This window comes from Arvicanthis niloticus, chromosome 17, assembly GCF_011762505.2.
Source record: "Arvicanthis niloticus isolate mArvNil1 chromosome 17, mArvNil1.pat.X, whole genome shotgun sequence".
Classification (NCBI taxonomy): domain Eukaryota; kingdom Metazoa; phylum Chordata; class Mammalia; order Rodentia; family Muridae; genus Arvicanthis; species Arvicanthis niloticus.
The window spans coordinates 18,853,394-18,868,772 of NC_047674.1; the positions used below are offsets into that span (position 1 = coordinate 18,853,394).

The window sequence follows — 15,379 nt, forward strand, 5'->3', positions numbered from 1 at the left end:
CGGGGAGAAAAGCTACCGCAGGGGAAAGAACAGCGCCACACCTATCAAGTGTCACCAATTCCTTGACAGTGAGGGACACAGAGGGACTCTTTCTCCTTTGGGAATTTTTGAAATTTTTATTCTCATGTCCCAACACTGGGCATCTAGAGACACCCAATCAGCTTGAGACTGTCCCAAGAGACTCTAAAGCTCCCATGGATACCAAGGAAGTGGTCTTGCCAGCGACCCTGGTTCTGACGGCTTCCATCGGCCAAGTCTACAGACCACGGATTCCAGATTCGAGCTCCAATTCTTTTTTGTTTGTTTGTTTTTCCCCCCAGGACAGGGTATCTTTATGTAGTCCTAGCTGTCCTGGAACTCACTCTGTAGACCAGAATGGCCTCAATCTACCTATCTCTGCCTCCTGAGAGGTGGGATCTAAGGCACGCACCATGGCCCGGCCACGCCTCACTTCTAAATGCCTCATGACTATATATGTTATAATAGTTTTTGCAGTGCTGGGATCTGAACCCAGGACCCTGCAAGTCCTAGGCCAGCAGTCTACTATCCAGCTATACTCTTAGCAGTTTTAATCCTTCAGTGTTTTGACTAAATAAATGACTTATTCCTATTATTAACTTATCAAGCCATTTGGAAACAGGTCTGAGACACCATCTGGAGAACTCACCTAACACCTCATCTCACACATTAAAGACAGCAGGACAGGAAGGCAGGAGGCCACCTGGGTCAAGTGAGGACATGGAACTGCTACAATGTTACAGTAATACACACACCAAAGGCAAATCTTTAAGTCAATAATATCAACTCATTAGTAGTTGCCCCAATAAAACTCACCCCTCCCTAAAGAAGACTTCTATCTCAGTCTTCCTCCTCCTGAGGCTGACTATCAAGGCCCAGCCATCAAAGAAGGATTGAAGTCCAGCAATCAAACCTGCCTTTGGCTCATACCCAATTAAAATTAAACACCTCATCCTAACACAGGGTTTCCCCTTGACCTTTATAAACTGTGGGTAATGTCTATCCCCTCACTATCCAGAGGCAGTACTCTGTCCCCCTCTGGGACACATATCACTCCCCCGAATCCCTTGTTTCTTTCTCCTTCTCCCTCATCCTCTATCTCCTGTCTGTCTTATTCCCTGCCCTTTGTGCTGAGAACTTGGTCTTGGGGTGTAAAGAACCCCAACCATAACATTATTTCATTACAACTTCATATCTGCGATTTTGCTACTGTTGTGAACCATAAATATCTGATATGGAGAATGTCTGATACGTGACCCACACGTTGAGAACTGCTGCCCTAGTAGTTCCCACTGGGGAGTGAGTCTGCCTCCAGAGAACATCTGGTGATGTCTGGAGAGACTGTTGGTTGCTACAACTCATCTTTGCAAGGACTTAATGTGATTTTTTTTCTGGGTTGCTCTTGGGTTTTTTTGTTTGTTTGTTTGTTTTGTTTTGTTTTTGCAAAGGAGTCTCATGTAGCCCAGGCTGGACTCCAACTTGCCATGTAAACAAGTATGACTTCAAACTTTCGATCCTCCTGCCTCACCTCCTAGAGTACTGGGACTTCAGGTATCCACCACCGTAGCTGGTTTTCCGTGGTTCTGGGGATTGCACCCAAGGTTTCAAGCATGCTAAACATGATGTACTCTACCAACTGAGCCCCAGCCACATCCAGTGCCACAGCCACGCCAGCTTGCCATTCATCTCACTGCTTGTTAATCACCAGTCAGACACACAGCAAAGAGTCAAGTGTCTTCTGACACTACCTGAATGACTCAAGACCTGACATTCCACCCGTGGGACACAGGCGGTGCCCACCTGTGAGTCCAGTGAAAACAGAACCGTGGGAGGGGACCCCAGTGAGGGCAGAACAGGTCAGCATCTTGCCCCACCTGTCTGTGCCAAGCTCCTCCCTCTGCTGGGGCTGCTTGAGTGGAGCTCTGGTTGCAGTGTGACAGCTCTGGCCTCATGTAGCCCAGGCTGGCTTCAAAGTCACTACTGAACTGAGAATGACCTAGAGTTTCTGGTTCTCCTAAATGCTGGACTGTAGATATGAGCCATGTCCCCTGGTTTATGTGATTCTAGTGACTAAACCCAAGGCTTCCCTCACGCTAGGCATTCTATCAGCTGAGCCACTTTGTTGGTAATCACACAGACACCGAGGAAGCTGTCAACTTCTGTGGAGCAACCGTCCACATGCACCAGATGTCTAAGGTGTCCACTGCAGGCTCTCAAGCCAGTTAGGACCACAGCTATTGCTGCCTGATTGGAGTCACTGCCCCACAGCTGTGGGCACTGTGCTGCATGGGGTGTATGCAGGGCCCAACAGATGGCCAGTTACAGCCCAATGGGAGAAAACAGGAGACCACACAATCTATCACAGCCAGAACAAATCCCTCTACTGAAGCCAACAGTGGAGTCTTTTTTTTTTTTTTTCCAGGACAGCTTCTTAACACAGAAGAGCAAGCCCCAGTAAGAACTAGGACTCAGCTGAGACAGATAAGGGCGGCTACAGCCGCAGGGTGTTCCCAACCTCCCTGAACAGTCATCTGGTTCACCTGAGGAATCCCTGAGGGAATGCTGGGTGGGAAAGAAGCTTCTTCCGGGCACGGATGGAGGACACAGTAGAATAGACCATGGACCAAGGTGTGGACAACGGAGTCAGATCAGTGAAAGCTCCTGGGATTCTTAGACTTGAAGACAAAGGTGCATGCGAGTCAAGGTGCAGATGTACATCTCTCAGGCTCTTCCGCTCTTCCAGGAAGCCCTGGAGCTGAGCCTTCCCTCAGACGCTACCTGAGGCCCCAGCTAGTAGGCCTGAGACGGTGATCACCACCTGACAACCTGTGGTGTCCAGCTGTCAGCAAGTGCAGGGGTAACATCAAGGAGAGTGTTCCTAGGGGCAGCTCAGGAGGGAGAGTTGCCCTCTACCAAGGGCCTTGCACAACAGCGTGCCAGGAATCTCACTGGGCCGCATGCTTCCTAAATCAAAGTTTGTTTGTTCTGGGCTAGGTTTAGTCTGCAAACACATTTTAAAAAAAAAAAATGTGAGCATGAAAAAGGGCGGAAGGAACAAGTGCTCAGCCCAGGTAGGAGCAGAAACAGGGTGGAGGCTCCACACCCTCAGCAGCTTGCACCTAGGTGAACCTAGGTGATAAGAGAGGCGACAAACCTTTAGTCCAGGTCTATCTCTGCCATGCCTTGGATGTGCTAAAGTACACACAAACAAGGACTATGGGACCCTCCCGACAAAGCTTCCAGAGAGGCTCAGATCACAGTAGGACATCCAAGGCCTCAGCCTGCACCAGAGGGAACAGCCCTGGGTGACTCTGTAACCAGAAGAGGGTGTGTACAGAAAGCGAACTCCTTCACCCTGAAGTAAGGACAGTCATGGAGCAAAGGTGTAATGTGACCTGCTACCTCTAAGACACCTGAATCCTTCCTAGGATATGAAGATATAAACAGACACACCCAGAAAGCTGAGTGAGTTACCAGCATGACACCAAGAGGAGACCCTGGCTCACAGACAGGAGAGAACTAGGGGCAGTCTCAGCAACGCACAACAACTAACACAGCAGAGAGAGCCCTCAGCCAGCTCCTGATGGCCAGTGCAGCTGGGTGAAGGGGAGGACCCAGCCCTGGGTGACTCCCAGGAGTCTCATTCTCCACAACAGGCAACAGGGCAGAGTGGATAGTGGGCACACAAATGTTCCTGTTGGAATCTGTGGAAAGAGTCTGGAAGTCTGTCTGGAGACAGGGAAAGGTCACGGTTCTACCCACTGATGGAAGTATAAACGTATGAACTGCCTGCCATAGATTTGGGTCAGGAGTACAGGACATACACCTGTGTGTGAGGCAGCAGCAGGGGGACAGGATCTCAGTAGGTGGCCCTCCACACCGAGCCTGAAGTGGAGTGGCCATGTGGACAACTGCAGGTAGCCTGTGAAGACCTAGAGAAGTCCCAGGAGGGGCAATGGCCACAGTTGCTGAGCTTCCTCCAGAGCAAGACTCACACCACAGGGAGACAGAAGAGCCATGCCTGGCTCCACTCCTCAACAACCGTACAGGCCACCCTGCAAAAGGGGGGCAGCCACCCCAGCCTCTGTAACATTGTACTAAAACAAAGGAGCCCGCAACCGCGGCCTCCCTCCAAGGTTCCATTCCCTAGGTCTATCAGGAATTTACTGCTATCCTGGAGAAACTCTCAATTCCAATTCATCCCTACCTAGAGACGTGGGGAGAACAGAAGGTTAGTTCCCCGTTGTGCTGTTTGTCCAAATAAGGATTCAGGTAAATGAAAATTTCTCATGAACTCCTAAGTCCTGGAGTGTCACTACTGGGCCTTGGGACTCACTTGAAATATGGCTCATGTTTCAACTTGAGAGTTGGCCAGGGCTCTCTGACATGGTCAGTCGCCCTCTTACATGGTCCTATCCAGGCAGATCTTTGGAAAGACTGTCCCTCACCTGGCCTCCAGTGCATGTATACTCATTATCTGGAGTAAAGTGGCAGAGAAAGGATGGGCCACGCACCTTCACAGGGAGGAATGGCTGGATGTACTAGACTGTCCCCAAATTGTCCTCAAGGTGCCAGACACCTTTAATCCCAGCGCTTAGGAGACAGAACTTTGTAAGTTCAAGGCTAGCCTGGTCTATACAGTGAGTTCCATGATAGCCATGGCTATGTAGAGAGACCCTGTTTCAAAAACCTGAACACTACCACCACCTTTACACAGCACAGGAACTAAAAGCACTCTAACAAGGACAGAATGCTTTCCAAAGTGTAGTTAGGCTGGACAAGGTGATGCGTGCATGGAACCCAGCACTGAAAAGGGCTGAAGCAGGATTCTAAGTTCGAGGTCAGCTTGAGATCCTGTCTCAAAAACAATAAAAAGTGTACACAAAGGCCCTATTAAGCTAAGGAGTGAGTTATACAACAGCATAAGTGCACATATTTTTAAAGGTCTGGAGGATGTGTGTTTAACCGGCAGATGGTAAGCTATGGGAGGCAGCTTAGTTGAAGGAAAAGGTTTGTGTTCTATTGGATTTACTGTTAAATTGCAGCTTTCAAGCCAAACGTTCACATGGCCCTAACCTGCACTGATAAACTGATTCTTCGGCAGGTCGCACAGGGATGAGTTGGCACCAGGCTCCCGCTAACTCCATGGTGGTGACCTGGAACCTGGGCACTCGGCAACAACGGGAACCCAGGGCGTGGAGAGAAAGCTCAGTGCTTAGGAGCACTTTCTGCTTTGGATGAAGATCTGAGTTCAGTTCCCAGCAGCGATGTTTGGTGGCTTACAATCACCAGTTCCAGGGGGCCCAACGCCCTTCTTCTGGGTACTGTATCCACACACACACACACACACACACACACACACACACACACACATACACAATCATCAAGATAGTGATAACATATTTTAAAGACAACAGGGATACAGTCTATAAAATGCACCTACACGTTTTTGTCTTTGTACAAAGATTGAAGGCCAGGCATGGCGGCACACGCCTTTAATCCCAGCACTTGGGAGGCAGGAGCAGGGAGATCTCTGAGTTCCAAGCCAGCCTGGTCTACAGAGTGAGGCCATCTATAGTGCCGTGCCATTACCACGGTACTCAGGAGCTGATGTGAATATGCCATTGTGTGTGGCATGGATGTCCTTCCAGAATCTTAGAAAACTATCTTTTCTCCTATGCCCAGGGGACAACTCTGACTTCTCACTAGGTAGCTGATAACAAAGTCTGATTCCTACCTGTTCTAATTCTGACCTTTTAAAGCAAAGATGAGGAAAACTACGGCTAGGTCAGCTACATGGGGACAAGAGGACACGCATGACTCAGTGTTACAGAACATCCAGGAGAATCCTCTACCTCAAAACACCAGAATCTCACCAGCACCCATCCTGGGAACTGGATCCACCTGCCAGGCCCAACAAGGCAGCATTTTGGACACAGTGGCCAGGGCAGGAGCAGACAGGGGCAAGCAGAAGAGCCTCTCTGGAGATGGTGAGGCCTTCTGCCAGTATGGCTCTTCTTTTTTCTGGGTAGAGGGATGACTCACTGGGTTTATGTGACAGAGCACACCTTGCTGTGTACCACCTGCCCACCCATTCCTGCCAACTGCAGCGCCTGCCAGAGAACGGTTACTTCTGTTCATCTATGCTGCCCTCGTGTGGTAGCTCTGTGGTAAGGCCAGCTCTTCCTCGTCTATGCTGCCACAATGTGGTAGCGCTGTGGTAAGGCCAGCTCGTGCTTGTTTATGCTGCCCCTGTGTGGCGGTTCTGTGGTAAGAGCAGCAGTACAGGTTTGGCAGGCTGTCCTGAAGTGATGCTACTCCCAGACTCAGTAGGGAACCTATTTCTCCCCAATGAAGCCCATGCTTTCCAACAAGAGCTTTGCCAGTGTTAACGGTGATCTCTACAAACCCTCTGACCAGTTCTTCTGTCTTGTATTCTAGTTCAGAAGGGGGTCCAGACTGTGAAACAGTCCAGATTGGAAACCAGTGCAGTGAATTTTACAACAGCAACAGGCTCCAGGTGGATAGTAAACTGCCGAGCTTGAAGCCCCTTATCGTGCAGGCTTCACAGGAAGGTGCACTCCTAAAACCTAGATAGCCAACACTTACATCTTTAAACTCAGCCAGCTCCTAAGATTTCTAAATGCTAACTCATGTAGACGACAGAGCCATTCTCTGCTTTTCTCTGAGTGCAGAGCGGCCAGCATGACCAGCAGCTCTGGGGAATAGCTCTTCAGTACCTCAGTAAACACACAGTGTAACTCATCTACAATCCTTCTTCCAGGGAACAGAGAGCAACCAGCCTATGCCTCAGTATTCAGTTAATTGCCAGCAGGCAGCAGTGGCTCGACTCTTGCCCAGCCTGCTATTTATTTATTTATTTATTTATTTATTTATTTATTTATTTATTTGAATCTGAGGGCTGGAGAGATGGCTCACCAGTTAATAATACCAGCTGCTCTTCTAGAAGACCTGGATTTGTTTAGAAACCACATAGTGGCTCACAACTGTCTATAACTCCAGTCCCAGGAGACCTGGCACCCTTTTCTAGTCTCTGTAGATACTGCATCCACATGGTGAACAGAAATACATGCAGGAAAAAATGACCATGTCCATAAAAATTTTAAAAATATTAAAATCTGGAGGCTGGAGAGATAGCTCAGAGGTTAAGAGCAGTGGCTGCTCTTCCAGAGGTCCTGAGTTCAATTCCCAGCAACTACATGGTGGCTCACAACCATCTGTAATGAGATCTGGTGTTCTCTTCTGGCCTGCAGGCATACATGCAGGCAGAATGTTGTATACATAATAAATAAATCTTTAAAAAGATATTAAATTTTAGCCAGGTGTGGTAGCACATGCCTTTAATCCCAGCACTTGGGAGACAGAGGCAGGTGGATCTGTGACTTTGAGGACACCTAATGAGTTTCAGGACAGCCAGGGCTATGTGAAAAACAAATTTAACTTGCTTTTAAATTATAACGTGTGAATATTTAGAACAAAATCATTATTTTTAATTTTAATTTTAAAGGCCATACAGAGAGATTAAAAGCACTAAAACGTCTCCTCTAGACTGGGGAGGGGGATGCTCACAGGAGCCAATTTCTGACTCATGATTTCCTGGCGCTTGCAGACAGCACACATCACGGTGTTTTGAACGCATAGAATATTACCTAATATAATTTCCTATCTTAGCCGCCTGGCCTGGCCGTAGCAGCATGACAAGTGTGCAGCTGCAGTCTCTTTGCCGTGGGCTGCGGGGAAGCTAGGGATACCCTGGGGCCGGCAGTTCGGACATACAGTGACCATGACAGGCTCTAGCATAGTGGCTTGTTCTTATTTTTCTTTCAATCACAATCATTTTTAGTCTTTACTTTTTTTCATTTTTCGTATTTATGTTTTTCTGCCTTTCAATAAACTGCTTTAAATCTACTTGAGTATGTGGGAGGGTGTAAATTTTTAAAAATACTACAGGCAACCTATTTCTGAAGATTCCAATGTGGGTGTGTGAATCCTGTTTCAAAGCTGCACTGCCCCCAGGTTATGAGGATCATCAGGGGCTCTGTGCAGAGCAGGCCTCACCCGCCCAACCTCTCACCAGGCTCAGGCAGGTGTGAGCTCCAGAATACAGGTCGGCTCCTGAATTTTGAGGGTGTCCTTAAAGAGACTGGTAGCCTTCCAGGGTTAAGAATCCCTGAGTCCACACTGCACTTCCAGATGTGCTGTCCTAGGAAAAGCATGTCATTTCCCAGGAAACATTCAGCCTGGGATGCAAACCTGAGCCCAACTGCAAGGCAACACCAAACATGTAAGGAGAGTGGCCTGCTTTTCTAAAGGAGGACTATAGTTTCCCCAAGCGTCAATACAATGAAAGCCAAAGAAAAGCCCAGGGAAACATCCAGAGCAAAGAAGCTACTGAGTCCAGACAACGCACACAACACTGACCTATACTGGTGGCTATGAAGTGCAGGAGAGGTTCCAGTGACAAATGGGAGTGGACAGATTAGATGACTCACTGGACTTGGTAATTATGTGATTAGTAAGAGAATACCATGTTTGGTTTGGAGATGTGGCCTCCCTTTTCAGCCCATGCCAGTCTCATGGTCCCTGTGGAGTCCAAGCTAAGCTCTAACTTGCTGTTCTTTCCTGCTTCAGCCTCTTTAATGCTAGGATCAAGGAGAGAGACTGACACAGGCAAACTGTAGAAATACACAATGGGGGCTGGAGAGATGACTCAGCATTTAAGGGCACTTGCTGCTTTTCCAGAGGACCCAAGTTCTGTTCCCATAGCTCAAGAACTCTGGGGATCCAATACCTCTGGCCTGTATGCATTCATGTGCACATAACCACATGCAGACATACTACACATAACTAAAAATAATAAAATAAACCTCTAAAAGGAAAGGAGAAGAAATACACATTGTAGTCAGGCATGGTATCCCATGTCTGTAGTCCTAGCACTTGGGAGGTAGGAGCATCAGAGTTTAAGGATGTTCAGTGCCAGTCTGATCTACATGAGATCTTGTCTCAACAAAACAAGAAAGCAAAAATAAATATACGCCAGTCTGACAAATATGTACAAATATTCTACAAACCCTATTATGTTTGTGTATAGAGACACACGGGGGTGGGGAGAGACACACATACAGAAACACACACACACACACACACACACACACACACACACACACACACAAAGGGAATAAATAAATGCTGGCCAAGAAGATGCCAATGTTCCTTGCTATGTTTGTGATTTTTCTTTAAAGCTTTAAGTCTTGTCTTAAGCCACTCAATCTCTCACCCCCAACTCTCTTCCATGTGTGTAAGCATGTGTAGGTACAGTCGTGCATGTGTGCATGTGCATGTGGGGGCCAGAGAACAAAGTTGGTTGTTAATCCTCACGCACTGTCTACTTTTTTGGGGACAGGCCTCTCCCTGTCCTGAAGCTCACAAGTAAGCTAGCCTGTCTGCATGGCGAGCCTCAGGGACCTGCCAACAGGGGCCTGCCTACGTATCTTCCCAGTGCGAGGATGTCAAGTGTTCCAGGCCTCAGGAAGCAAACTCCTGTCCTTGTGCTTACATACCACCAAGCACTATACTGAGTGGTCATCCCAGCCCACAAGAGTTCTTTAAAAGACAAAGCAAGGTTTCTAATTGTTCCTCCTGACTCCCAGGCCTCAGTGTGCAGGAGCAGCTGCCATGGTAGACCACAAAAGCACGTCTCCTTGCTCACCCAAAGGGCTAACCCTCAGCTACAACCTCCTCAAAAATAGCTTTGTTTTCCTTCTGGGAGCTTCTAGACAGCCAAACAATTGCACTGGAGACTCTGAATGTCACTTTCTCACAGGCTTTCATTCTCTAGAATAACTTCACTTTTAAGTCTTGGGGGACAAACCCAGGATACCCCATCTCTCATGGCACCTCACCGTCCCAGGCCTTGTGAAGTCCACGCTGTGTGCCAGGCTCTGCCGCATCTGGTTACTGAAGAGGCGGAGGCAGACACTCTGCAGGTACTCAGGCGTGATCTGCAAGAGTAAGGTCATCAGGTGAAAGCCATGCAGCCTGCCCACAGGACCTCAGGAACCTCAGCGTCTACATCAGCAGTGTGTCTCCTGTAGCAGGACCTTAGGTATGCACCTCAGCATCTTCTGAGGATGGACTGATGAGATGGATGGCCATGCTAGACAGCGCTGCTACTTGCACAAAAATACCTTATAAACAGCAATGTAGGGAGAAAGGGTTACTTTAGCTCACTACAGCCTGTCACTACAGCCTGTGGGGAAGTTAGGTTAATAGAACCTTGAGGCAGCAAGTCACATTCGGTAAAGGGCAGAGGGAATGCAAATTGCATGCTTACTACTTAGCTTAATTTCTCCACTCTTACACAGTTCAAAATCCAGATCCCGGGAATGCTGCTGCTCACAGTGGGCTGGGTCTTCTAGATCAATTACCTTAAAACACTCTTCTACAGACATGCCTGTCGGCCAACCTGATGCAGACAACCCCTCACTGAGATACTCTTCCCAGATGGTTGTAAAGTATGTCAAGTTGATAATTAAAAGTAACCACTAAACCCTCAGAACTCTGGGGAAGAATTAACACACTAACCTAAAAGAATAAAAATAACTGCCTTGTTTGAATAGATGTGGCCCAGCAGTTAAGAGCTCTGACTGTTCTTCTACAGGACAGGGTTAAATTCCTAGCACCCACATGGACAGCTCACAACTGTCTGTAATCCAGTTACAGGAGATCCAACGCTGTCATAAAAACAAGCAGGCAAACAACCAATGCACATTCCATTAAAAAGTTAATAAATCATGTTTAAAAAGTAACTACAGGTACAATCACAGGCTACCCCAACCATACCATTCACTCTTGTGCATTTCAACTGCCAGAAACTAAATGGTTTCTCAAGCTTCTCTGTAGATTCAAGGCACAAAGTAAGTGGGCAGCCATATGCAGTAGCAAGAGTGGCACTTTCAAATCTGAAGACCTAGGCTCTTGTTCTTGACTCCTGACACATGAGCAGCTCAGTAGTCCTGCATTCCTGAGCCATCAGTGAGGTGAAAGATGCCCAGCTGCCTGGCACACACTGAGGAGAGAGGAGGCTGCAAATGGGCCCAGAATTAAGGAAATGCTGGCTGAGTGGATGACAGTTATCATCAATGAGTTGTCACATGACATGATGCTGACTTCCCGCCATGAAGGCTCAGGCTGGCTTTGAATTCGAAATCCTTCTGCTTCTGCCTCCCAAGACCTGAAATTACAACTGTACAAAATCCTACCCAACTACAAAGTTTAATCATGAATGGTGTTGCTGACTGTTGGAGAAACAGGCATTCTGATACAATCTTGGAGGGTAGATTGAATTTTTAGGAGAGTAATTTGACAACATCTGTCAAAACAGTGACTTAGCAATCCATTCCTAGCATCTTTTCTGCATTCTGAGGGATACAGATTATATAAGAGCCCTGACTGAAGCAGTGTCACAGCAAACAAAAGTCTCAATCTCCATCACTGGAGATAAGGCTAGACCCTGAGCAAGCATTTGCAGAATGAGGTCTGTGGAATTCACTGATTCCATTTCTTTACAAATGTGCTAAAGGAAGGAAGGAGGCATGGATGAGCAAAGACCAACACACTGTGATAAAGTTTCAGAGAAATGTTGAGTTATATATGTATATCACAACTAAACCTAAGAACACTGAGTACATGAGTCTACACTTACAAGTCTGCATGTATGCACACAAATATACCTCAATCACACACGAGAACATGTTAGCATCAATATCAAAAAAGGGGATGAAGGGCTGAGGAGATAGCTTAGCTGTTAAGAGCACCGACTGCTCTTCCAGAAGTCCTGTGCGCAATTCTCAGCAACCACATGGTAGCTCGCCACCATCTGTAATGGGATCAGATGCCCTCTTCTGGTATGTCTGAAGACAGTGACAGTGTACTTACATATATAAAATAAATCTTTAAAGCTGGGGGGTAAGACCGTGGTGAGGTCACTATGTCTTCCTCTGCACTTGTCATAAGCTCAAGTTTCTAGGCAAGCTATGGGCTGCAGAGACGGCTCAGTGGTTAAGAGAGAGCACTTGCTTCTCTGTCCCAGAGCATCTGAGTTCAGTGCCCAGCACCCACATCAAGGAGCTCACGGGTACCTGTAACTCCAGCTCCATGGCATCTGAGGCCCCTGTTCTTCCTCCTTGGGCACAAGGCATGCCTGTAGTGAATAAACACACATGTGCGCAAAACACATATACACATACAATCTAAACAAAAGTAAAAAAGAATGCATCCTTCATGCTTTGTCCATTTTTAAAAAGGTTTATGTATTTTTATGTGTCTATATGATGGCATTAAACATGTGCCACTACTATGAAGGGCCCATTAGTAAAATTAAAAAACAACAACAACAAAACAACAACAGCAGAAACAACAACAAAACGAAGGTAGAAACTGAGAGCCAGGTGGAGCACTGTTTAGAAGGCAGGTAAAACATTGCAAGTGTTAGCACGGTTGCTGCACACCAGCTTTTGAAAGTCCAGGGCAGGAGCCCTGCATCGATGCAGTCCAGGCCCCACGCACTTTCTCTGAAACACAATTCTAGACAAAGGGTGTGTTCCTTACCATCTTGCCACTGACTGTGGCCTCTAGAGAATCCACCAGCTCGGCTGTGACTCCGATGAGGTTGTGGTAGTCGGCTTGGATCTTATTGTACCGCTTCAGGTAGGTCATGGCCCGGCGCTCGGCCTCCACCAGCTGCTGGTGGAGCTGCTGCAGCACTTCTAGGAAGAGAGGCTGCACTGAAGCCAAGCACAAGGACAGCAGTGGCAGCAAACTCAGAAACCCAGTAACCATGCTCTCGTCCCAAGCTGCCAAGCCTTCTGCCATGATGTGTCAATTACTCGCTGCTGGTGGGATATGAACTCAGACAGCCATGAAAAGAAATGGGATAGAGGTTCCCTGAAAACTCCGTATGACCAAGCTATACCACTTGAGCCTACACCTCAAGGTCTCTTTGTTCCACCACAGAAATACCTGCTTATTTACATTTACTGCTATTCCATTCACAATTGAAAAAAAAAAAAAAAAAAAAAGCCAGCCTAGATGCCCATCGACACATGAATGTGACCCACGTACACAGTGGCAGCAACAGAACTATGGGTTGATAGTGTATTTTCAGAAGTGGCAGGGCAGGATCCAAACGCTCAGTCATGATTAAGGATGTCAACTGTTAACGGCATCCTGGTGCCACATGCCTTTAATCTCAGCACTTGGGAGGCAGAGGCAAGTAGATCTCTAAGTTTAAGTCCATCTTAGTTTACAAAGTTAAGACTGCAACAAAGGGGAAAAAAAAAGAGTGCCAACTATGTTTGGGGGTCAGAAAACTGGTGCAGACCCTATCAAGCTGGGGCCTAGCCCTGACTCATCTGAGTCCAGGCCAGCAGTGATAAGAGCAGCTGAGAATGCCAGTTGTGCCTGTGTAGTAGGTAGGGAATTCTGGGTGCTCCAGCCCTCCAAGGCAGGGTTCCAGCCATGTAGCAGCCTAGTAGTGACTGCTACACCACTTCCCAGGCTGACCCTATGAAAACAGCTATGTCCCTGCTCCTCCATGGAGGTTCAGCAAGACCTGTACCCTGAGCCTTGAGTGCAGGAGCACAGCAGGCAGAACCAGTCACATATCTGGAACCATATGGGCACAATCGAGTGTGGCATACTGTCGTGCTCTGATTTCTTTCAAAAGTGTATAAGCAGCCACACTTGAAGGCAATTTTCAGGATAGTGTACAGGAAGTTCCAATTATCACAAGTTCATTCTACCAACAGCTTGGGATATGTAAGAGAAATACACTCAGATGCAGGGCTGCTGACTACATTATACCTGGCGTGGTATTGTGTGTGTGTGTGTGTGTGTGTGTGTGTGTGTGTGTATGGGTGTGTGTCTAAGAGTCTGGAAGAGGCTAGAGAAATCCTAAAATGCTATTGGCAGAGTGGAGTTTACAAAGTTTAACATGTGAGCCAGATAGGGCTTTCATGCAAACACAATCACAGACAATAAAACCCATGCTGTGTGCTTCCAGAAGGAAAAGAGAATTCTACTGGGGACTGGAAAAAAGGCTGTCCTCCTTATATCGTGGCAAAGAATTTTAGAATATTTGTTCCCACTCCTGGGCCTTGTCAGAGAGTGAGTCTGAAAGATGGCTTACTTGGCAGAGACTTCAAGGCAGCAGGGCATCTGGGCTATGGCATGGTCATTGCTCTTTTCTCTTCTTTTAAGATTTATTTATTTATTTTATGAGTATATGGTGGATCACTTCAGACACACCAGAAGAGGGCATCAGATCCCATTATAGATGGTTGTGAGCCACCATATGATTGCTGGGAATTGAACTCAGGACCTCTGGAAGAGCAGTCAGTGCTCTTAACTGCTGAACCATGTCTCCAGCCTAGGCATTGCTTTTTTTTTTTTTTTAAACTAAATCTTCAATGGAACTCAAGAGCAAAAAGCCTAGCCAGAAAAAAGTAAGATGTGGCCAAGACATATCTTGGTGGGTAAAATTAGTTCTAATAGAGAAGCTTGTGTCTTGGTCTTTGTGAGTGAACCCAAGCCGCTTGCACTGAGACAACAGGAAATAGGCATGGAACCAGTCAGGAACTGTGTGGCTACCTGACCTGCCACAGCGTCAGATTCAGAGATATAATTTGGTTTCAAAGACTTTCCAGAAAAGAAAAATGGGACCCAGCCTGTGCCACATTCAAGACTCGGACAAAACAAAACAAAACACAACAAACTATGGGATGTCCGATCCATGGCAGATGGTCTTATGATTTGTTTTGGTCTTAGGATTTCTGCAGTCAGCCAGCCAGCAAGGCCCTCTAGATGACTGAAAGCATTCTAATGGGTCCAGGTATGTTTTATACTGGCAGCAGAATTTGGCGTCATCCATAGGATAAAGGAGTTATAGTCATGGCAGCTTCCATCAAGATTTCAGTGCAAGCCTATGAGGCTGAGCAGGTGCTGGGGCTGGAGGCCGGCAACCCCCAATGAGGTGGTGTACTGTACAGTCCTCAGCGACACGGAAGCCACAGGAAGAGCGGGTACCACAATGTACAGCATGGGCCTAGGAAAGCTGCAGGCAGATGCACAGCAGCCTGAGTGATGCTGACAAGTAAGGCTTTGGGGACTCTCAGCGATGGAAGGATGGGTTTTCATCGTGACGTGGTCATCATCAGCTTTTGGAGCCAGTGGTACAACCCAACAGTTTAAATGAGTGTCTCCCAAAGATCCATGTGTTAAAGACTTAGTCCCCAGAGTCGTGCTACTGGGAGAAAGCAGAAACTTCCAGAAGGATCTAGCC

The 15,379-nt window shown here is 47.3% G+C and overlaps 1 protein-coding gene across 3 annotated transcripts in view; it reads right to left on the bottom strand.

The window, feature by feature from the left end:
• The window catches only part of Armc9 (armadillo repeat containing 9), a 122,174-nt gene that overhangs the window by 92,824 nt on the left and 13,971 nt on the right, over positions 1-15,379 (bottom strand). For 2 of the 3 annotated variants that reach the window (XM_034521624.2, XM_034521623.2), the window contains exons 8-9: positions 12,649-12,806; positions 9,942-10,040 (exon numbers count right to left, since the gene is read on the bottom strand). In XM_034521624.2, coding sequence (XP_034377515.1) covers positions 9,942-10,040; positions 12,649-12,806 — 257 coding nt within the window. The remainder of the gene's footprint in view (positions 1-9,941; positions 10,041-12,648; positions 12,807-15,379) is intronic. The other variant, XM_076914870.1, reaches the window with a different exon arrangement.